At 43.8% G+C, this 24,397-nt stretch overlaps 2 protein-coding genes across 6 annotated transcripts in view; both read left to right on the top strand.

The window, feature by feature from the left end:
* Positions 1-24,397, top strand: part of LOC129392906 (E3 ubiquitin-protein ligase TRIM58) — a 60,938-nt gene that overhangs the window by 11,237 nt on the left and 25,304 nt on the right. For 4 of the 5 annotated variants that reach the window (XM_034950414.3, XM_034950410.3, XM_055091781.2 and 1 more), the window contains exon 5: positions 83-183. In XM_034950414.3, the coding sequence (XP_034806305.3) occupies positions 83-183 (101 nt within the window). Of the gene's footprint in view, positions 1-82; positions 184-8,986; positions 9,577-24,397 lie in introns of those variants that run through there. The other variant, XM_034950407.3, reaches the window with a different exon arrangement.
* Positions 83-24,397, top strand: LOC100992178 (olfactory receptor 2W3). Its single transcript, XM_008968275.4, has 2 exons — positions 83-183; positions 22,566-24,397. The coding sequence occupies exon 2, from the start codon at positions 22,596-22,598 to the stop codon at positions 23,538-23,540; it is 945 nt and encodes a 314-aa protein (XP_008966523.1). The 5' UTR covers positions 83-183; positions 22,566-22,595; the 3' UTR covers positions 23,541-24,397.

Below are 24,397 nucleotides of genomic sequence, written 5' to 3'. Positions count from 1 at the left end.
CTGAATTGGTGAAGGGATTGGGAGAGGCAGAGGAGCTGGTGGAGAACCCTGCTGACTTCTGTGGTTTCTGTGCTCTTCCCAGAAGTAAGGCTGTCACAAGGCTGGAAGCAGAGAACATCCCCATGGAACTGAAGACAGCATGCTGCATCCCTGGGAGGAGGGAGCTCTTGAGGAAGTTCCAAGGTAGTTGCATCTTAGAGACTGGGAATGAGGCTGCCTGGGGTTTGCCTCGTATTGTGGTTTGTCATATGCCAGTCAGCTGCAGTGACCAACAGAACCTAAAGTCTTAGTGGCCCAGATCAGCAGAAATTTATTTTGAGAGTGTGCTGTTGGTTTGTTCCTGGGTGTGGGGACCACTGTGCCACATCTTCTCACTCTGGTACCCATACTGACGGAGCTCTACCTCCCTCTTGGTGCTGGGAGCCATAGAAAAGGGCAGGTTATTGAAGAGATGGGGGAAGAAGTTCTCTTCCAGAGTCAATACAGCACGTCACCAAAATGTGTGGGGATTTCTCCCCGCAAACAGCCAGTCAGTTCTCCAGCAGATACTCCAGCCAGATGTCCTTCCATGCAATTTGGTTTTGACACTATCTACCTGGATAGCACCAGGTTCCCCGGGTTGAGGGCTTCGTCCCACAAGACTGACCCCACTTCAGATGCTGGTCACAAGCACAGGTTGTGGCCTGTGATTCTGACCAACTGACTGTAAACTGGGGTTCCCACAACCCTCTTCTTGAGTTCACTTAATTTCCTGAAACAGCTGACAAAACTCAGGGACACATATTTACTCATTTATTATAAGGGCGTTACAGAGGCTAGAGATGAACAGATGGAAGAGATTCTTAGGGCGAGGTTTGTGAGAAGGGGTACGGAGCTTCCACGCCCTCTCTAGGCCTGCTACCTTTGGAACCTCCATGTGTTCAGCGATCTGGAAGTCCTCAGGACTCAGTTCTTTTTTGTGTGTGTGTGATGAAGTCTTACTCTGTCGCCCAGGCTGGAGCACAGTGGCGCCATCTCAGCTCACTGCAACCTCCACCTCCCATGTTTGAGCGATTCTCCTGCCTCAGCCTCCCGAGTAGCTGGGATTACAGGCACATGCCACCATGCCTGGCTAATTTTTATATTTTTAGTAGAGACGGGGTCTCACCATGTTAGCCAGGCTGGTCTCAAACTCCTGACCTCAAATGATCTGCCTGCCTCGGCCTCCCAAAGTGCTGAGATGACAGGCGTGAGCCACTGTGCCTGGCCAACGAACTCAGTTATTTTGGGTTTTTATGGAAGCACTATGTAGACATGATTGATTAGATCATAGGCCATTGGTTTATCAACCCACCCTTAAGCCCCTCTCCGTCTTCAGAGGTGGGTGAGGGTGTGGCGTGGAGGACTGAAAGTTTCAAGCCTCTAATCACATGGTTGGTTCCCCTGGCAACCACACCCAGTGGGAGGCTTTCTGGGTAATCACCAACCACAATTCATCTTATTAGCTTGCAAAAGACACTCTTATTTCTGGAAATTTTAAGGATTTTAAGAACTGTATGTCAGTAAACAGGATATAGACCAAATACACACTTCACAGTATCATAGGCATGGTGAATATAGACCAAATATATACTTCCCAGTGTCATAGGTATGGTGCCTCCTGCACTGTAGACCAAATACGTACTTCACAGTATCATAGGCATGGTGAATGTAGACCAAATATATACTTCCCAGTGTAATAGGTATGGTGCCTCCTGCACTGTAGACCAAATACGTACTTCACAGTATCATAAGCATGGTGAATGTAGACCAAATATATACTTCCGAATGTCATAGGTATGGTGCCTCCTGCACTGTAGACCAAATACGTACTTCACAGTATCATAGGCATGGTGACTCATGCACTCCTCTTAAAGGCACCCATGCTGAATTGGAGCATCTGGCCTTCCTGAGATTTCATGGCTAAGTCAAACTATCAAGGAGACAGTGTAGGGGGCAAGGGAAAACTTTCCCCTTTCCCTATGAATGTTTGCTGAAAATCAACTGACCAAAGACAAATAGGAACAAAGGCATAGAAAAAGTTTAACATTCATAGCACAGTGGAATCGCAGGAGAATAATTACCCAATAACTCAGTGGGATACAGATGCTTATATACCTTTCTTTATTGGAGGAAAGGGAGATGGGGAGGTGTGGATGATTTTAGGGAGATAGTAATTGATTTTTTGGAGGATTCGTTGGGCTTAGAGTGCACGCAGTGGCTTGGGACAAAGTGTTGAAAAGTAGACAGTGGTTTGTGACTAAAGTCTGTCCAGGTGTATTGACAGACTTGTCTGTCTTCCTGCAATATGAGCTAAATTAATTAAAACGCAGGGACTTCAGGCAGATAAATGAGTGTTAGAATAAAGCTTCTTACAGTGTGTGATGGTCTCCAAGGGCCTTTAATTTAAAATCATGGGCATACCAGGGTGCCATATTTTAGGGTAAAATTCCCTGGTCTCCTTCCGTGGGAGAGTGTACCATGCCCAGAAAAATTAGGATTGGTATATTCATGAGCAGTATCAGAGTCACGGCCACCCATAGAGCCTGCACCACCACGCCCAGAAGAACGAGGATTAGTATATTCATGAGCAGTATCAGAGTCGTGGCCACCCATAGAGCCTGCACCACCACGCCCAGAAGAACGAGGATTAGTATATTCATGAGCTCAGAGTCATGGCCACCCATAGAGCCTGCACCACCACGCCCAGAAGAACGAGGATTAGTATATTCATGAGCTCAGAGTCATGGCCACCCATAGAGCCTGCACCACCACGCCCAGAAGAACGAGGATTAGTATATTCATGAGCAGTATCAGAGTCGTGGCCACCCATAGAGCCTGCACCACCACGCCCAGAAGAACGAGGATTAGTATATTCATGAGCTCAGAGTCATGGCCACCCATAGAGCCTGCACCACCACGCCCAGAAGAACGAGGATTAGTATATTCATGAGCTCAGAGTCATGGCCACCCATAGAGCCTGCACCACCACGCCCAGAAGAACGAGGATTAGTATATTCATGAGCTCAGAGTCATGGCCACCCATAGAGCCTGCACCACCACGCCCAGAAGAACGAGGATTAGTATATTCATGAGCTCAGAGTCATGGCCACCCATAGAGCCTGCACCACACCCAGAAGAACGAGGTTTAGTATATTTATGAGCAGTATCAGAGTCACGGCCACCCATAGAGTCTGCACCACCACGCCCAGAAGAACGAGGATTAGTATATTCATGAGCAGTCTCAGAGTCATGGCCACCTATAGAGCCTGCACCACGCCCAGAAGAATGAGGATTAGTATATTCATGAGCAGTATCAGAGTCACGGCCACCCATAGAGCCTGCACCACCACGCCCAGAAGAACGAGGATTAGTATATTGATGAGCTCAGAGTCATGGCCACCCATAGAGCCTGCACCACCACACCCAGAAGAACGAGGATTAGTATATTCATGAGCAGTATCAGAGTCACGGCCACCCATAGAGCCTGCACCACCACACCCAGAAGAACGAGGATTAGTATATTCATGAGCCGTATCAGAGTCGTGGCCACCCATAGAGCCTGCACCACCACACCCAGAAGAACGAGGATTAGTACATTCATGAGCAGTATCAGAGTCACGGCCACCCATAGAGCCTGCACCACCACACCCAGAAGAACGAGGATTAGTATATTCATGAGGAGTATCAGAGTCACGGCCACCCATAGAGCCTGCACCACCACACCCAGAAGAACGAGGATTAGTATATTCATGAGCAGTATCAGAGTCACGGCCACCCATAGAGCCTGCACCACCACGCCCAGAAGAACGAGGATTAGTATATTCATGAGCAGTATCAGAGTCACGGCCACCCATAGAGCCTGCACCACCACGCCCAGAAGAACGAGGATTAGTATATTCATGAGCAGTATCAGAGTCACGGCCACCCATAGAGCCTGCACCACCACACCCAGAAGAACGAGGATTAGTATATTCATGAGCAGTATCAGAGTCACGGCCACCCATAGAGCCTGCACCACCACGCCCAGAAGAACGAGGATTAGTATATTCATGAGCAGTCTCAGAGTCACGGCCACCCATAGAGCCTGCACCACCACGCCCAGAAGAACGAGGATTAGTATATTCATGAGCAGTATCACAGTCACAGCCACCCATAGAGTCTACATTTGGTTAGACTATGGGCTTAAAACTGTAGCTGATATGAGTAACGTTACTTCCAGTAAATTTACATTTCCTTGCTTATAAAATGCTAAAAATAAATTGCTTGGAGGACAAAATGAAACATTTGAAAGCACCCCACCTCCTAAAAGTAATCAATATGAAAGCACTGCAAAGTTATCAATTAGCAAGAAGTTTGGTTTAATTTATTGGCTGAGAATTTGATGAGTTGCTTGAATTAGTGAGTCAATAAAGCCAAAAATATTGTCAGTTATTTTCATGTAGGAATAAGCAGTGTCACAAAAAACTAGTGTGTTTAATCTGATTGTATTATTCTTTAAAACAGTATAGATTCAGTATTGTTTACAATTTCATTTTAAAATCTAATTTATCCCAAGTAATGAAAACTATGTCTAAATAGTGACTTCACTACTTAGAGGGAAAGAGTGTAAAGTCCCTTAATGAGAAAACCCATCTCTGCAGCGTAGTACCCACGTTCTCCTGGGTAGATGAATGTATGCTAAATGCCCAACTTGATTAAAATCGTCATGGCACCCTCAGACTCAGTAACCTCATATCCACTTTTGTTTTTATTGAATGAAATCATTCAAAATGTGTGATTAATTTTATCTCATCCATTCTTTTAAACATTGGAATATATCATTCAACAACAACAACAAAATACTCTGCAATCCGTAGCTTTGTGTTGCAGATATGTACTTCACCAAAATACACAGGCTGTAAGTGGCTGACACAGAATATTGAAGAAAATCAAAAAGAGTATGCAAAGGGTAATGAGAAGTTCTAGTTTTGAATAAGGTGACCAGGAAAGACCTCGCCCCACAGGGGATCACCCAGCAAATATATGATCTGGAAGAAAGCATTCAGGCAGCAGAAATGAGCGCCAAGGCCTGACATGGAGGATGGCAGGTGTGTTCCAGGAGCTGTGAGGATGTCAATGTGAGGACTCTGTGGCAGAGTAAGTGACAGGAGGGTCGGAGAGACCAAGGAAGGGCTAGATAGGCAGGCCACTCTGAGCATGATACTTTATCCCTGAGTGAAATAGGACATCATTGAAAGTTGTACCTAGAAAAATAGTTTGATTGGACTAATGTTTTATGAGGATCACTCTCTATGCTTTCTTGTAAGTAAGTTACCGAGAGGAGAAGATTGACATGGGAAAAGCAGTTAAGGGTCTTTGCAGTAATTTGATGAGAGATGATTATGTGTTGGAATAGATGTTATTACGGAAGGTGCCGCAAGATGGACAGATTTTTGTTATATACTGAAGGCAGAGCTGTTAAGATTTGCTGTTGGATTATATATGATGTGCTATAAACAGGAAGAGCCATGAATGATTCCAAGGTTTTGGATCTTGCGAACTGGCAAAATGTGATTGCCACTTATATTGATGAGGAAAGCGACAGTTGAAGCAGAAGAAGGGCACTGGGTTTTGGATATGTGGATGTTGCGATGAGTGCTAAATATTCAAATGTTGCTATCAAGTGGGCGGATGAATGTACAATAGGGAGTTTCAGGGTAAAGTTCAAAGCTAAGCACACGCATTGGGAATCAGTCAGCATATGAATGGAATTTTATCAAAGCAATGAACCAGCCAGCACCCGGGTAGATAGGGAGTGAGGTGAGAGAGAGAGAAGAAGTCCAAGTCTTGGGACTATAGGTTTCTCCAGTGGTGGTGGTGGAGGAGAAGAGAACAGCAAAGAGGATCAAGGAGTAGTGAGCAGTGAGGGAAGGGAAACATGGATGAGTGTTACCTTTGGAAAAGGGAGATTTTCCAGCACAAGTAGATTCTCAGTGTTGAGAGATACAGAAAAATCATTGAAGACGAACTCTGGGCCGGGCGCGGTGGCTCACGCCTGTAATCCCTGCACTTTGGGAGGCCGAGGCGGGCAGATCACCTGAGGTCAGGAGTTCGAGACCAGCCTGACCAACCTGGGGAAACCTTGTCTCTACTAAAAATACAAAATTAGCCAGGTGTGGTGGTGCGTGCCTGTAATCCCAGCTACTCGGGAGGCTGAGGCAGGAGAATCACTTGCACCCAGGAGATGGGGGTTGCAGTGAGCCAAGATCATGCCATTGAACTCCAGCCTGGGCAACAAGAGCAAAACTCCATCTAAAAAAAAAGACAAACTCTGACAAATAACCATTCATCAACACGGAGGTCCCTTGGAAGATGGACATGCGCAGTTTGGTTGGGGTATGGTCACATCATGATGAAGAATTGAGTTTAGGAGAGAAGGGGTAGGGAGAGGAATGGGATATAGACCATATCAAAAGCCATTTGACAGATCTCTTTTGTTAGAAATGAAGCAGACCAATGTGCCGGAAGAGGAATGGCTTGGGAATACATGACCTGTTAGATTGTGTTAAATGCACAATCCATGGAGACCTACCTTTCAATCTCTGTTATTTACCTCTAGAGTTTGGGAAGACCACATAAACTCTTTGATTCTGAATCTACTCTTGTGTAATGTAGGGATGACAATGGCGACCCTCAGGGTGGTTACATAATAAAAATAATGCAATGCGCAGTTATGTGACCACTCAGGTTGGGTATCAATAAAAATTCACTAGGCTGGGCATGGCAGCTCACGCCTGTAATCCCAACATTTTGGGAGGCTGAGGCGGATGGATTGCTTGAACCCAGGAGTTCGAGACCAGCCTGGGCAACATGGCAAAACCCCTTCTCTACAAAAAATACAGAAAACTAGCTGGGAATGGTGGTGCATGCCTTCCCAGCTACTCAGAAGGCTGAGGTCAGGGGATGGCTTGAGTCTGAGAGGTGGAGGCTGCAGTGAGCTGTGATTGCACCACTGCACTCCAGACTGGGCAACAGAGCGAGACTCCGTTTCAAAAAAAAAAAAAGTTCACTGGAAGTGTTTAAAGGCAAATAAGTATAGTGGTAGTGGCAGTAGTAGTAGCAGTAGCAGTAGCAGTAGAAACAGTATTTGTTCTGATATTAAAAATCAAACTATATTAACATGTTAGTGTGATTTTGCATTGCTATAAAGAAATACCTGAGGCTGGGTAATTTATTAATATAAGGAAATATGCTTTATTTTGGCTCATGGTTCTGTAGGCTGTACAGGAGGCATGGTGCTGGCACCTGCTTCTGGTGAGGCCTCAGGAAACCTACAGTCATGGTGGAAAGCAAAGGAGGAGCCAGCGTATCACATGGCAAGAGGGAAGCAGTGAAGTGGGGAGGCGCCAGGTTCCTCTTAAACAACCAGCTCTTGCATGAACGGATAAAGAACTCACTTATCACCAGTGGGATGGCACTAAGTCATTCATGGGGGATCTGCATCCATGATCCAGCACCCCCCACTAGGCCCCACCTTCAACATTGGGAATCACATTTCAACATGAGACCGGGAGGGGATACACATCCAAACCATATTATTAATTAACTTACTACTTATAAGCAATGCTAGTAAGGAAATGCACTGAATATTTTACATCCCCCCTTCACTGAGGTTTCATATCTAGATGTATTTATTTATTATGTATATGGGTCAAATGTCTCATCAATCTCACTGGGACTTCAGAGTATCAGTATTTTTTATTGTTGTATAACGCATAACTACAAGCTTATGTGCTTAAAGCCATACCATTTAGTAGCTCATGGTTCTGAAGACCAGACATCCAAGTGGGGTCAGCTGGCTCCTCTGCTTAGGTTTTCTCAAGGCCCAAATATGGGTGTTGGCCAGGCCAGGCCAGGCTTCTGTGTAGGTCGGGGGAAGAACCTTACCTCCACCCTTATTCAGGTTGTTGGCATAATACAATTCTGTGCAAATGCGGTACTGAGATTCCTGTTTTCTTGCTGGCTGTTGGTTGGGGGCTATTCTCAGCTCTGGAGATCACTCTCAGCTCTAGAGGTCACTCGTTTTTCTCTTCATGTGACCTTTCCATCTTCAAAGCCAGCAAAGAGATATCAAATCCACATCTTATTGACCTTTCCTGCTGCCACCAACCCAATAGCCAGAGAAAACGTTCTGATTTTACAGGACTTGTGGGATTCGATTAGACTCACCTTGATAATCTCTCTCTTGTCATATAGTGTAACATACTCATGAGGCTAACACCAGGGTGTGAAGGTCATGGGGTCCATCTTAGAATTCCGCCTACCACAGTAATATAACTTTGGAAGTAGTGGATTTACTATTAATAAAATTCTATAGATTTTTAAGAAAAAAAATTCCTAAGGGGTTTATAAATTTTATGTTAAATGCAGAAGATCCTCCTAATTGCACCCAAATGCTTTGGATGTAAGCCAGACATGGTGGTGTGCACCTGTAGTCCCAGCTGCTGGGGAGGCAGACACGGGAGGATTGCTTGAGTCCAGGAGTTTGAGGCTGTAGTGTACCATGGCTATGCCCATGAATAGCTCTGCACTGCAGCCTGGACAACATAGCAAGACCCCATCTCTCTGTCTCTCTCTCTCTCTCTCACGCACACACACACACACAAATGCTTTAGATGTAAATGAAAGGAAACTAAATGATAATTCACTTGGTTTGTCGTCATCAATAGTTGTTTTTCATTGGGGAAGTTAAAGAGTTCTGGGTTATGCAGAGGTAACAGTGGAATATACCAGAAAGTTATAAAGAATAAGAATAATAAAGTAATAAAGAAGATTTCACCTGTAAGGTGAAATACTGATTTGTTTTCTCTAGGAGTTAATAGAGAGAGAAAAGTGAGGAACTGTGGGACTATTCTTTTCAGTGGTTTCCTAAGTTTCTACCAGTCCTTTCTTTCCTTTCACCTGCTCCACCACATTCTTTCCGCAGTGGATGTAAAGCTGGATCCCGCCACGGCGCACCCGAGTCTGCTCTTGACCGCCGACCTGCGCAGTGTGCAGGATGGAGAACCATGGAGGGATGTCCCCAACAACCCTGAGCGATTTGACACATGGCCCTGCATCCTGGGTTTGCAGAGCTTCTCATCAGGGAGGCATTACTGGGAGGTTCTGGTGGGAGAGGGAGCAGAGTGGGGTTTAGGGGTCTGTCAAGACACACTGCCAAGAAAGGGGGAAACCACGCCATCTCCTGAGAACGGGGTCTGGGCCCTGTGGCTGCTGAAAGGGAATGAGTACATGGTCCTTGCCTCCCCATCGGTGCCTCTTCTCCAACTGGAAAGTCCTCGCTGCATTGGGATTTTCTTGGACTATGAAGCCGGTGAAATTTCATTCTACAATGTCACAGATGGATCTTATATCTACACATTCAACCAACTCTTCTCTGGTCTTCTTCGGCCTTACTTTTTCATCTGTGATGCAACTCCTCTTATCTTGCCACCCACGACAGTAGCAGGGTCAGGAAATTGGGCATCCAGGGATCATTTAGATCCTGCTTCTGATGTAAGAGATGATCATCTCTAGAATTCTGTTCCCAAGATGCAGTCCTAGCGTAGCGAACGTTCCTGGAGTGGGGTGAAGGATATCAATATACTAAGTTTTAACAGATACCCCATTTAGGTCAGCACTTGATTCGTTGTTGCTGTGAAATATTTCCATGGGACAAAAGAGGGAATATGAAATATTTGCGTATGGGAAGATTATAGAGCATAATAATTTTGTAAATGGAGCAATCTCAACCTCTATTTCTAGATCACATTTTCTTGATGTCTTCCTTCAAATTAATGACCTTGGATTACATAAGGATTTCTATGCATTCGTTATAATTTGTTATTCCTTTCAATATCCTTGTATTTCAAATCTTCCATATAAGAATTAGACATGGCAATTCTTAAATTGATTCAGAATGGTCTGATACTATTCCAGTATCACCTCCTTAATTCTGTTTCTCCTCGTTTTCCTGATTTTCCTTCTCATTCTCTCCTTCCCCGCTCTCTCTCTCCCTGTCACTCTCTCTCTCTCTCGTTCCTTATTTTTTGTTTCTTACCTCTTACTGTTTAACCTGTTGCTTCCTTCTAGATTAATACATTTAGAGCCATTCCTTTATATGGTCACATTTCCTATGACTTTACTCAATTACTTTTAAAATCCTTTCTATTCTGAGACTAATTTTTAAGAATTACAAAGCTCATTCCTCTGAATCTAATATCACTAACTCCTAGACTTTTTCCTTTTTCTTTGGATACACTTTAAGTAGGAATTTATCAGAATTTTCATTCAACTCGTTCTTTAATGTAGATATTTACTAGTTATAAGACGTTAAGTCTGGGTGCAGTGACTCACGCCTGTAATCCCAGCACTTTGGGAGGCTGAGGCGGGTGGATCACAAGCTCAGGAGTTCAAGACCAGCCTGGCCAACATGGTGAAACCCTGTCTCTACTAAAAAAAAAAAAAAAAAAAGAAAAATTAGCTGGGCATGGTGGCAGGAGCCTGTAATCCCAGCTATTCTGGAGTTGGAGACAGGGGAATTGCTTGAACCCTGGAGGCGGAGGTTGCAGTGAGCCAAGATCTCACCACTGTACTCCAGCTCAGTGCGAGACTCCATCTCAAAAAAGAAAAAAGACCTCAAACAACACTTCTCTCTCTCTTTTAGCTGCTTGTTATGGTTCCTATACATGGAACAATTATACTGGCCTCACTGTGTTATGGTAAATATTTAAGGTCATATTTGATATTGCTGGTTTGAATTCAGCTTTTCCATTTAAATACATTATAATGATGAAATGATGATAATATTTAACTTATTTTTAAAGTATATTCTGTACCTTTCCCACAAAAATGTTAAAAGTCATTGAAGGCTAACCTTACTGCCTTCTTTGTATCACTGTCTTCTAAATAATTATTATGGCTGGGTACGGTGGCTCACGCCTGTAATCCCAGCACTTTGGGAGGCCGAGGTGGGCAGATCACGAGGTCAGGAGATTGAGACCATCCTGGCTAACACAGTGAAACCCCGTCTCTACTAAAAATACAAAAAGAAATTAGCTGGGCGTGGTGGTGGGCGCCTGTTGTCCCAGCTACTTGGGAGGCTGAGGCAGGAGAATGGCATGAACCCAGGAGGCAGAGCTTGTAGTGAGCCGAGATCACGCCACTGCACTCCAGCTGGGGCAACAGAGCAAGACTCCATCTCAAAAATAAATAAATAAATAAATAAATAAATAAATAAATAAATAAATAAATGTTACACAAATGCTAAAATGTTTAAATGGTAAATGCTTCAATGCTAACCAAATATTAATGGCAAATTATTTAATATTATCTGATAATAATCTGCAGAAGGTTTAATTTTCCTCCCCAATTTGAAGTTCAAGATGTTTTTCTCTTCCAGGGAGATTTTTTCGACTGACATCTTTAACTTACCTTCCAATCATATTACTAACGTAGCCTTCTTCCTAGATTTTTTAATTGTTTGATCATGAGCGAACACTTCTACTCTCTGTGATAGATTTGCAAACAGAGGGAATAACGCATCCTCGTGTCCCTCTTCTTGGTGTTCCACAGGCCATGTGTGCCCTAGCCCTCGTTCATGCAAGGTCTGTGTAGGGAAGGTAGACTTCAGCTCAGGAACAGCACCCCTTCCCACAGGGATCAGGTGGGTGGCTTGAGATACCCCTTCCATGGGGCACCACCCATTCAGTGAGACGGGGAAGCCCTGGGTGGGAGGGAGAACACCTCCACATGTCTTCTACTCTCTCCATAGGATGGAATGAGTGTCCCAGTCCCAGGAGTATCCATTTCCCACTGTGTAGCCCAGTACTCTAGTCTCACTGTCTCTGCTGAATCCTGTCTCACTGTGCATATTATTGTGGTTTATATCAGTCAGTAAACCAATGTGAGTCTTCATCTCTTGCATTCTTAGGTTCACAGTTTTGTGTGTCTCCTGTAATGACCCTTCTCTTTCCCTTTCCAACTCCTGAAAGATTGCCACTATTTCCTCTGGAACTTTGTTTCGTTACCAGCAAAATCCTCGACATCCATACCCGTTTCCTGGCTTTCCCTCTCCTTTCCTCTGAATGGTAGTCTTTTATATTCAGCTGTCCACTTGACATCAAAATAGACATTTTGAACTCAATTTGCCTAAAGCTTACCCACAAATTTCTCCCCAAGTCTCTCCCTAACTGCAACAACAAAAACCACAGGCTTCTCCCTGTCACTGGATGGCAACTCCATTCTTTTGATTGCTTAAGCCAGGCATCCGATTGAGTACTTTCTTGATTTCTCCAGCCCACATCCAGTCCATCAGCAAGCCCTGTTGGTCCTACCTTCAGAATATGTCCGGGGTTCAGTTGTCCTGGCCACCCTGCTGCTGTAACCATGGTCAGAACTCCATCCTGCCCCTCTGAATTATGACTTTCGTTTCCTCACAGTGGTCCTGCTTGGGCTCTAGGCCCTTCCACTCCCATTCTCTCTACAGCAGCTGGGCTGATTCCTTTAGCACCCAAGGATATGTTGGCATCACAGTGACTTAGATACCATCACAAAGACCTCCCATTCAACTTAGAGTGAAAGTCAGAATCCTCACAGTGAATCCCCAGGCCCTAGAGGATGTGAACCCCCAGGCCCTAGAGGATCTGAACCCCCATCCCTCCTCTGATTCTCTCTTCCACCCCCACTTCCCTTTGCATTCTGCTCCAGCTGCCCTGGCCTCATGGATGGGTTTCCACCAAAGCAGGCACTTCCCATCACAGGGCCATTTCCCCACCTGTGGCTTCTGCTTGACATTCCCTTTTCCCTGATGTCCCCTTGACTCATTATTCCCTTTCTTCCTTAAGTCTTCTGAGATCCAGCTTCTCAGTGATACCACACAGCCCTACTCCCCCAGAGCCCACCTAGAGCTCACCTTTCCAGTCGCCCTTGCTAGGCTCAGTGGAGGCTCTTTGTTCCCCATATAGTACGTGTCGTCTAGTGTACTATATTGTTAGGCTTATTTAATTTATATATGTTTTGCCTTTTTGTGCTAAATGTAAACACCACAAGGGGAGGTATCTTTGTCTGTTGACAATGATACATTCAATGTTTCTCAAGCACCCCCAATGCTGGTTTGTATGTGGTTATCACTCAATCTGTATTTGTTGAATGAATAAATGATTGACTATGTGGAGAGCAAAATTGATGGACCTGAAAATGTTTTGCAAAATGTAATATAGTCTACTGATACAATATTTATTATTATTGGCCAATAATGTTTAATGCCAAGTGCTAAATTAGTAAAATTTTGGGGATATAGAGAAAAATTGAGCAGAAGTCTTAAGTTTGTAAACATAATGGATTTTGTGACCTGATAACTTGGCATGTCCAGGCCTAGTCCCATTGAACCCCCTGTGGTTTTGATTCCCTGTGACATCACAGTGACACCTTCGAATTATGCTTTGTCTCATACTCCATAAGCCACCTCTCAAAATGGTATCGTCACTAAAAATATGGGGAACTTTCTATAAACTTACATAGACTACAACCTTTTAAAAAAAAAAATTGATGTTAATGTTTTATGTTGCCTTTCTTCACCTAAACGATATGGTGCATCCACGCCATCTAGAAATGGGGTGTCTTGGGTCTGCTGTCCTTCCCGTCGCTTCACTGTTACTGTGCATTTCTGTTATATACATTTGGCTTTTTTTCTATCTCAAATCATAATTTTTTTTCTTTCTGACATATCCTTAAGGACTGCTCTGACAGTTACCAGTGAAATTCTTTTGTTCTCTATAAAAATTTGAACATCAACCCTGGTAGAGCACAGTGGCTCATGCCTGTAATCTCAACACTTTGGGAGACTGAGGTGGGAGGATTGCTTGAGACCAGAAGTTTGAGACCAGCTGGGCAACAAAGCAAGACCTGGTTCCTACAAAAAAAATACAAATTAGCCAGATATGGTGGTGCAAACCTGTAGTCCCAGCCACTTGGAAGGCTGAGGCGGGAAGATTGCTTGAGCCCAGGATTTCAAGTCTGCAGTGAGCCAGGGTCACGCCACTGCACTCTGGCCTGAGTGACAGAGTGAGACCCTCTCCCTTAAAAAATAGAAAACTAAAAGAGAAAGTCAATCCCCAACATGAGCTTCTAGCCTTTTCTAAGCTATAACCCTCCAGAACTATGTCTACATATCCAGAAGTCTGGATAATTTATTCAAAGAACTAATTTGCTCCATACCCCCCGATATGATTTGGCTTTGTGTCCCCACCCAAATCTCATGCTTAATTATAATCCCCAGTGTTGGAGGTGGGCCTGGTGGGAGGTGATTGGATCGTGGGGGCAGTTTCTCATGGTTTAACACCATCCCTCTTGGATGAGTTGTGAAATCTGGTTGTTTAAAAGTGTGTGGCTCCGCAACTTTCTCTTGCCCCTGCTCTTGCCACGTAAGACACCAGTTCCTGCTTTGCCTTCTGCCATGAGTAAAAGCTCCCTGAGGCCTCCTGGAAGCAGATGATGCCTTGCTTCCTGCACGGCCTGTGGAACGGTGAGCCAGCTAAACCTCTTTTCTTCATAAGTTTTCCAGTTTCAGATATTTATAGCAGTGTGAGAACAGGCCAACATACCCTCATGACCCTTTCTCCAAATCAGGTGACTGGTTTATCAATTTACTAAGCTTTTTTTTTTTTTTGAGATGGAGTCTCACTCTGTCACTCAGGCTGGAGTACAGTGGCATGATCTAGGCTCACTGTAAGCTTTGCCTCCCGGGTTCAAGTGATTCTCCTGCCTCAGCCTCCTGAGTAGCTGGGACTACAGGCGCCCACCACCACACCCAGCTAATTTTTGTGTTTTTAGTAGAGACGGGGTTTCGCCATGTTGGCCAGGCTAGTGGTCTTGAACTCCTGACCTCAGGTGATCTGCCTGCCTCAGCCTCCCAAAGTGCTGGGATTACAGGTGTGAGCCACTGCACCCGGCCTTAGACTAATTTTTCTAGCATGTTGAGAAGGCCCTGAGTGAAGAGGACTGGGAGGAGGGGATACAGGGAGCAATCAGGAGTGGGAAGTGAAATAACCTCTTTAGCCAGCAAAAGTAATGGAAAGCACTTAGAGTGGTGATTGCAACCCCTAGAACCCCAGAACGCAGAGAATTGGGAACACTGGGATCTATTCAACCTGTCTGCCCTGCAAGCACCGACTCCTTGGTACTTGCTTTCTCTGTGCTTCTGGGGCCCCCTGTGGTCTGCTTTTCTATTACACAGGGAGGAAGAAAGGATGTCAGGGCCTGCATATGTGTACCACACATATTCTGTGAATTCTACACCATGTAGAATAGTCTCTTTACTCTCTAATTCTCTGACTACATCTACCCAAAAGTACCCAGTCATATTGATAAGTTTCTTAGTTAATTGACTCTAAGTCTGATTTTTTTCTGACATTGCTTGGCTATTTCTGTATATTTATTTTCTTTAAAAAATTCAGCATCGTGATGTCATTTTTGCCTTTACAAGAGCATTGAAAACATAGTTACATATACATATCTAAGTCATGATACTTGCTCAATTTCCTTATCAGTTTTTGAAACTATAAACCTATGTATGCTAACATCTTCCTTTCAAATCAAAAAGTAAAAATAAGGCTGGGTGCAGTGGCTCACACCTGTAATCCCAGCACTTTGGGAGGCCAATGAACGTGGATCACCTGAGGTCAGGGGTTCAAGACCAGCCTGGCCAACATGGTAAAACCTCATCTCTACTAAAAATACAAAAATTAGCCAGGTGTGATGGCGGGTGCCTATAATCCCAGATACTAGGGAGGCTGAGGCAGGAGAATTGCTTGAACCTGGGGGATGGAGGTTGCAAGTCACAGTGAGCAGAGATTGCACCACTTCACTCCAGCCTGGGCAAAAGAGTGAAACTCCGTCTCAAAATAAATAAATAAATAAAAATAGAACAGGCCATGCTGTAGCTCCTTAATGTAATAATACACTTTATGTGATTTTTTTCACTATGTAGGACAATGGGTTCTTTCTCTTTCATACATAAAAATATTAGTAAAAAGAAGATGTCAAAATATTTTGGCCCTATTTTCAGCAGATGAGAGAGAAAAAACAAAATGCATGATTCTGTTCTAGGTAGCATGGGACCAATTATGCCTCGGCTGTTTTCTTAGCCATATAATGATTGTTGGGAACAGGGGAGGGGAGCAAATGGCTCATTGGTATTTATGTTTTTAGAACAGCAATGAATTGAGTCCCCTAATTTTACTTATGTGAGGTAGTAAATTCTTTTTATATCAAGGGACAAATTCTCATGGTCCTCATTTTCTCTCTGGACCTGACGGGAGATGGGGCAATTTGATGTGGTGCGCGCCTCTGCCTCAGTGGATGTGCTGGTGATCCCTGTGGGTCTGAAGTTTCCCCAGCGCTTCGGGCTGCTGATGAACCCAGGCCGCCATCAGGGTCCGTCTCCAGTCTTCCCTCAGCAGAGCTGCAACACTGCGTAATTGCAAGAAACCCCTATTCACCAATACTGTGGGCCATTGCATTTATAAGGAATGGGCCAAGCCTGAGAGAGGCACTTGGATTTCCTTACACCTGGCTACAGCACCTGTGTGCGCCCGAGAGGGTAGAAGGCATTTCGTGACCTGGCTGAGGCCCTCTCGCTATGTCTGTGTTCCTGCATTCTTTGAGTGTGGCCTAGCAGCATGCAAGTGAAAATGGTGAGCAGGTTTCTGGATTGAGGAACTCAGCTCAGAGGTCTGCACGTCTAGGTTGGTTTGTTAAATGAATAAGTCATAGGGAGTGCCTCAAGGGTTAAAAAAATCTGAAGAACATACTCCTTGCTCTTAGAACATTTATAAATTATGACAGGCTGGGCGCGGTGGCTCACGACTGTAATTCCAGCACTTTGGGAGGCCGAGGCAGGCAGATCACGAGGTCAGGAGATCGAGACCATCCTGGCTAACACGGTGAAACCCCGTCTCTACTAAAAATACACAAAAAAGTAGCTGGGCGCGGTGGTGGGCGCCTGTAGTCCCAGCTACTCGGGAGGCTGAGGCAGGAGAAAGGCGTGAACCCGGGAGGCGGAGCTTGCAGTGAGCCGAGATCGCGCCACTGCACTCCAGCCTGGGCAACAGAGCGAGACTCTGTCTCAAAAAAAAAAAAAAAAAAAATTATGACAGACACACCAACACACAAAGACATACACAGACAGCACTTATATCACAAGTCGTTTAATTATAACGAAGCACTACATCTACCAATGCAAAATTATTATTATTACTATTATTATTATTATTATTTTTGAGACAGTGTTTCGCTCTGTCTCCCGGGCTGGCGTACAATGGGGTGGTCTCGGCTCACTATAACCTCCGCCTCTCGGGTGCTAGTGATTCTCCTGCCTCAGCCTCCCGAGTAGCTGGGATTACAGGCATACGCCACCACCCACGACTAATTTCTTTTTTTTTTTTTTTGTATTTTTAGTAGAGATGGGGTTTTCCATGTTGGTCAGGCTGACCTCGAACTCCCAACCTCAGGTGATCCGCCTGCCTCAGCCTCCCAAAGTGCTGGGATTACAGGCGTGAGCCACCGTGCCCGTTCTAATGAGAGTCTTCTTTAACCTCCACTTCACTTTCTAAAAGTGAGTCTCTTTTTGGCGGGGGTGGGGGAGGACAGGGTCTCACTCTGTCGCCCAGGCTGAGGTGCCAGTGGCATGATCACAGCTCACTGCAGCCTCGACCTCCTAGGCCCATTGACCCCCGTACCTCAGTCTCTTGAGTAGCTGGGACCATACCTTTGTGCGACCGTGCCGGGCTAAGGTTTAATTTTGACTTTTGTACAGATGGTGTCTCCCCATGTTGCCCAAGTTAGAAATGAGCCTTTTCAACAATTTCAAACCGTACGTCCAGATATCAGTTCTGTTTGAATACAAATACAGTCATGCGTTGCTTAACGATGGGGATGTGTTCTGAGAAATGCGTCGTTAGGTGATGTTGTCGCTGTGTGAGCATCACAGCATGTACTTACACAAACCCAGGTGGTGTATCCTACCACAATCCTGGGCCATAAGTGTCTGCGATAGCTTGTCACTCCTAAGCTACAGACGAGTACAGCATGGTACTGTAGTGAATACTGAAGACAGCTGTAACACCGTGGTAAGTATATGTGTATCTAAACATAGAAAAGGCACAGTAAGAATACTGTATAAAATAGAAAAAATGGTAACCTGTCTAGGGCATTTACCATGAATGGAGCTTGCAGGACTGGAAGTTGCTCTGGGTGAGTCAGTGAGTGGGTGGTGACTGAATGTGAAGACCCAGGACCGTCGTGTACATGACTACAGACTTTATCAACTTTGTACACTTAGTCTATATTAAATGCATTAAAAAGTATTTTTCTTTCTTTAATTAGAAACCATCCTTAGTTTATGGAAACATTTTTACATTGTAAACCTTTTACTTTTTATTAACTTTGTGACTTTTTTTGTAATAGCACTTAGCTTAAAACACACATTGTAAAACTGTATGAAATACTTTCTTTTTATTCTTATTCTACAAGTTATATTCTATTTTTTTATTTTTATTTTTATTTTTATTTTTTTTTTACTTTTCAAACTTTTTCATTGCAAACTAAGACACAAGCAAACACATTAGCCTGGGTGTCCACTGAGACAGAATGATCAGTACTACTGTCTTCCACCTCTACACCTTGTCCCACTGGAATGATTTCCGGGGCAGCCACATGCATGGAGCTGTCACCTCCTATGATCACAATGCCTTCTACAATACTGCCTGAAGGACCTGCCTCAGACTCCTCTTGAGGAGGTGAAACCACCACAGGTGTAATTTGTTGTTGACCAAAATGTGTTGTTCTGCAACATGTGCCTGTATACATATATACGTACCATGTGTGTTTGTGTGTGTATAGTGAGAGTTTGTGAACAAAAAATGGAGTCACACTACATATAATCTCACTATACATTATATTTAGCTTTCTTTCTTTCTTTCTTTTTTTTTTTTGAGATGGAGTCTCGCTCTGTCACCAGGCTGGAGTGCAGTGGTGCGATCTTGCCTCACTGCAACCTCCGTCTCCCGGGTTCAAGCGATTCTCCTGCCTCAGCCTCCTAAGTAGCTGGGGTTACAAGCATGCGCCACCATGCCTGGCTAATTTTTGTATATTTTAGTAGAGATGGGGTTTCACCATCTTGGCCAGGCTGGTCTCGAACTCCTGACCTCGTGATCCACCCTCTTCAGCCTCCCCAAGTGCTGGGATTACAGGCGTGAGGCACCACACCCAGTATAGTTAGCTTTCTACTTGTTTGATATTAATATCTTTTTTTTGGACAAAATTCTGGGTAATGTCATTCCAATTTAGTGATTGTTTCCAGTCATCGTCTATTAAATCATGTCTATCACTTTAACATACCTTGTTTCCCAGTATTATCTATTTCAGTAGATGCTATAATGAAGTTTTTGAGAGTATGTGTTTACTGATTGAGGGTTAATAAATGCAAAGCAGATTCCTGGATGTGGAATTAACAGGGCAATGAGAAAAGCATGCCATTTAACATTTTATGAAAGATATTTCTTTTGTTAAAATAATATGTACTATGTCAAGGTATATGTGTATTTAAATAGTCATTTTTTTAAGATCTCTCCGAAGATACTATTTCAATTTTGACTCTTATCAAGAGTTCATGAGGCCAGGCATGATGGCTCATACCTGTAATCCTGGCACTTTGGGAGTCCAAGATGGGCGGATCGCTTGAGATCAGGAGTTCAAGACCAGCCTGGGAAACATGGCAAAACCCCATCTCAACTAAATATACAAAAATTAGCTGGGTGTGGTGGCACATGCCTGTAATCTCAGCTACTTGGGAGGCTGAGGCAGGAGAACCTGGGAGGATGAGGCTGCAGTGAGCCCAGATCACACCACTGCACTCCAGCCTGAGTGATACAGTGAGACTCTGTCTCAAAAAAAAAAAAAAGTTTATGAGATTGGACTTATTTCCCACATTTTTTCAAGCTCTGGATATTACCACGCTTTTCACTATTTACCTATCTGGAAAAGCAAATATCTTTATATTTAAATTTTTATAACCTCAATCATCAGTGAAAACATTTCTAATGTTTATATCACTTGCTTATAAATCATGCATTTTCCTGTGAACTGTTTCTTCAAGTCATTACATATTTTTCTTTTACTACAGGTTTTTCTTGCCACTTTTTTGAGAAAAAAATTAAGTAAGGTAGCCTTCATTTGTCTTGTTGAATTTTTCTACTATTGTTATTATTTTTTAGACTTTGCTAGTAGTGTTTCTTTTTTGTTTTGTTTTGTTTTGTTTTTGAGACAGAGTCTCACTCTGTCACCCAAGCTGGAGTGCAGTGACACGATCTCGGCTCACTGCAACCTCCGCCTCCCGGGTTCACGCTATTCTTCTGCCTCAACCTCCCAAGTAGCTGGGATTACAGGTGTGCACCACCACACCCATGTAATTTTTGTATGTTTAGTAGAGAAGGGGTTTCACTGTGTTGGCCAGGCTAGTTGTGAACTCCTGACCTCAGGTGATCCACCCACCTTGGCCTCCCAAAGTGCTGGGATTACAGGCATGAACCACCGCACCTGGCCAAAAGTGTTTCTTAGAGTGTAAATTTTTCTAAATACGTAATACAATTTATCTATGTTTTGCTTTTTAACTTTTGAGAATTGCAACTTGGCTTATGATGTATACTTATTCAAGATAATTGGGAAAAAAGGAAAAATAACTGTCATGCTTTCTGATTGTAGTTGTATTTTTTAAATGTTTAAATATATAATTTGTAATTTTATATTTTTGGTGTAAGGAATAAAGAAGCGACCCACACTCCCTTCCTCCCACAAATGCCTTGTCAGTTATCATGATATAGTTATTGTATTTTCAAAGCTTGATTTGATATAAGATAGTTTCTCTTCAGTAGGCTTTTTTTCTTCTGGATTTCTCTGGCTAGACTTATGGGCTTGTGTTCCTGTTCTGTGTTTGCATGACACTTCACCTTTTTTTTAACATATGTAGAAACCTTGACACTCACTGAACTTGTATATGTTTTATATATTTATATTTCATATTAAAACTCTCAAAGCATATCTGTAAACTAAGTAAGGTAGATTTGATTATTACCATTTTAGATGAGAAAACTGTGAAAAGACAAATGAGCTTGCTCAGATCTTGTAATTTAGTCTTGTTGGCGTAGGGATAATGCAGAGTAGTTTGGAGCTGTAGCCCAAAATGTATGCATGTATTTATTTTTATTTGTCTTAGTTTGAGAGTACTGTTTTTTTACCTCCACGTATGGATTTATATTAATTTGCGACTACTGCTTTTTACCTGCACATACATGCTTATATCTATTTATATTAATTTGGGGGTACTGCTTTTTACCTGCACATACATGCTTATATCTATTTATATTAATTTGGGGGTACTGCTTTTTATCTGCACATACATGCTTATATCTATTTATATTAATTTGGGAGTACTGCTTTTTACCTGCACATACATACTTATATCTATTTATATTAATTTGGGGGTACTGCTTTTTAGCTGCATGTATTGCATAGTGGCGAAGTCTTGGCTTTTAATGCATCCATCACCCAAACACCAGGATGGACCAAGTCTCCCTATATCCATCTGTAAGACTTGTGGTTTGTCTCATCAAATATGCTTTGCTTTGAATGTGATGTGGTATTGGAGTTGGAATGTGATCGAGGTTTCTGTACACATGCATGAATTTTGCATTACAGTTGTAATATCTGTTACAAAGTTTTTTCAATCTCTTTTATCCTCTCAAGCAGTATATAGTACTTTGGAAGAAAAACCCATACACTCTATTTCTTCAATACCAGGCCCATTTAAAAGACAGAGAGAAAAAAGAGATTTTATGTATATTTTGCTTGTCTCTTACATTATTTATCTACTGAGGTAATTTTAAAATTAAATTAAATTAAATTCTGAGGTAATTTAAAAATTACCTCAGAAATGATAACCCAACGAATGAGGTGTGTCTTTGAGACCAGTAATAGATAAAGTACTCTGTGTGTAATGAGTATTTCCTAAATACTATTGATGGATTATTTTGAGGCTCCATTTTGAGTCCTTGAGGTTTTTGGCAGGAACTTAGGGACTGGAGTCTCTAGAAAAATTCATGGTTTGGCCACAGCAGGATTTGCCTTCACTTCACTGGATTTGGAGGCAGTGCTACTGGTGGTTTAGATTGCACACTCTCTGCACACTCTCAGCTACATTGCCGGGGTTCACAATCAGCTCTGTGTCTTCCTACATATCACAGTTTGCTCAACACACATGTGTTTCAGTTTCCTTTTCTATAAGTTGGGAGCTAATAATAATAGTGCAACTCCATATAACTGTTGGGGTTAAATGAACAAAATAAATATAAAAAGCATAGAAGAATGCTTAGCTTCTGATAGGTTAAATGAATAAAATAAAAAGCAGAGAAGAATGCTTAGCTTCTAGTAAGTTCTCCCTTAATATCAGCTGTTATTATTATTATTATTAGGATTGATATTTCTGTTCAGCTGCAGTAGAGATGGATGGAACCAATGGCAGCACCCAAACCCATTTCATCCTACTGGGATTCTCTGACCGACCCCATCTGGAGAGGATCCTCTTTGTGGTCATCCTGATCGCGTACCTCCTGACCCTCGTAGGCAACACCACCATCATCCTGGTGTCCCGGCTGGACCCCCACCTCCACACCCCCATGTACTTCTTCCTCGCCCACCTTTCCTTCCTGGACCTCAGTTTCACCACCAGCTCCATCCCCCAGCTGCTCTACAACCTTAATGGACGTGACAAGACCATCAGCTACATGGGCTGTGCCATCCAGCTCTTCCTGTTCCTGGGTCTGGGTGGTGTGGAGTGCCTGCTCCTGGCTGTCATGGCCTATGACCGGTTTGTGGCTATCTGCAAGCCCCTGCACTACATGGTGATCATGAACCCCAGGCTCTGCCGGGGCTTGGTGTCAGTGACCTGGGGCTGTGGGGTGGCCAACTCCTTGGCCATGTCTCCTGTGACCCTGCGCTTACCCCGCTGTGGGCACCACGAGGTGGACCACTTCCTGTGTGAGATGCCCGCCCTGATCCGGATGGCCTGCGTCAGCACTGTGGCCATCGAAGGCACCGTCTTTGTCCTGGCGGTGGGTGTTGTGCTGTCCCCCTTGGTGTTTATCCTGCTCTCTTACAGCTATATTGTGAGGGCTGTGTTACAAATTCGGTCAGCATCAGGAAGGCAGAAGGCCTTCGGCACCTGCGGCTCCCATCTCACTGTGGTCTCCCTTTTCTATGGAAACATCATCTACATGTACATGCAGCCAGGAGCCAGTTCTTCCCAGGACCAGGGCAAGTTCCTCACGCTCTTCTACAACATTGTCACCCCCCTCCTCAATCCTCTCATCTACACCCTCAGAAACAGAGAGGTGAAGGGGGCACTGGGAAGGTTGCTTCTGGGGAAGAGAGAGCTAGGAAAGGAGTAAAGGCATCTCCACCTGACTTCACCTCCATCCAGGGCCACTGGCAGCATCTGGAACGGCTGAATTCCAGCTGGTATTAGCCCACGACTCCCAACTTGCCTTTTTCTGGACTTTTGTGAGGCTGTTTCAGTTCTGACATTATGTGTTTTTGTTGTTGCTCTTAAAATTGAGACGGGGTCTCACTCTGTCACCTAGGGTGGGGTGCAGTGGTGCCACCATAGCTCCTTCGACTATTGGGCTTAAGCGATCCTCCCCCACCTCAGCCTTCCAAGTAACTGGGACTACAGGTGTGCATCACTGGCAGTGGGAATTGTGGCTTTTCTGTCTTCTATGGAGATGGGGTCTTGCTGTGTTGACCAGGCTGGTCCCAAACTCCTGGCCTCATGTGATCCTCCTGCCATGGCCTCCTAAAGTTCTGGGATTACAAGTGTGAGTCACTGCAACTGGCCAACATTATGTGATTTATGTGTGAACTATATAACACAAATCATCCCCAAAACCCATCATGATCTGTAAAGCAGCTGCAAAGAATGAAGTGAGACAAACAGTTGTAAAGATGAGTTTCCACCAACTTATACCAGAGTGCTAAGAGGAAATAACTCTTCTCAATCAGAGCTTTGCTTTGTTTGTTGTTGTTTGCTTTAAAGTCTAACACACCCGACATGTTTCAGTCAGAATGACCCCAAATGCATCACTGTTCTCCACGTGGTCCAAGTGCCTCTCTGTTTAGGGCCATCAAATCATGGAATGCAGCACAGTTTGATATTTTCTATATTCCCAATTCCTACCCAAACCTTTTCATGAAATCGTAGAGTTTGTTTTACCCTTTATCTGGTGTAAGATTCTGCATAAATCAAAAA

Source organism: Pan paniscus, chromosome 1 (assembly GCF_029289425.2).
Source record: "Pan paniscus chromosome 1, NHGRI_mPanPan1-v2.0_pri, whole genome shotgun sequence".
Taxonomy (NCBI): Eukaryota; Metazoa; Chordata; class Mammalia; order Primates; family Hominidae; genus Pan; species Pan paniscus.
This window is presented reverse-complemented; position numbering and strand designations above follow the sequence as displayed.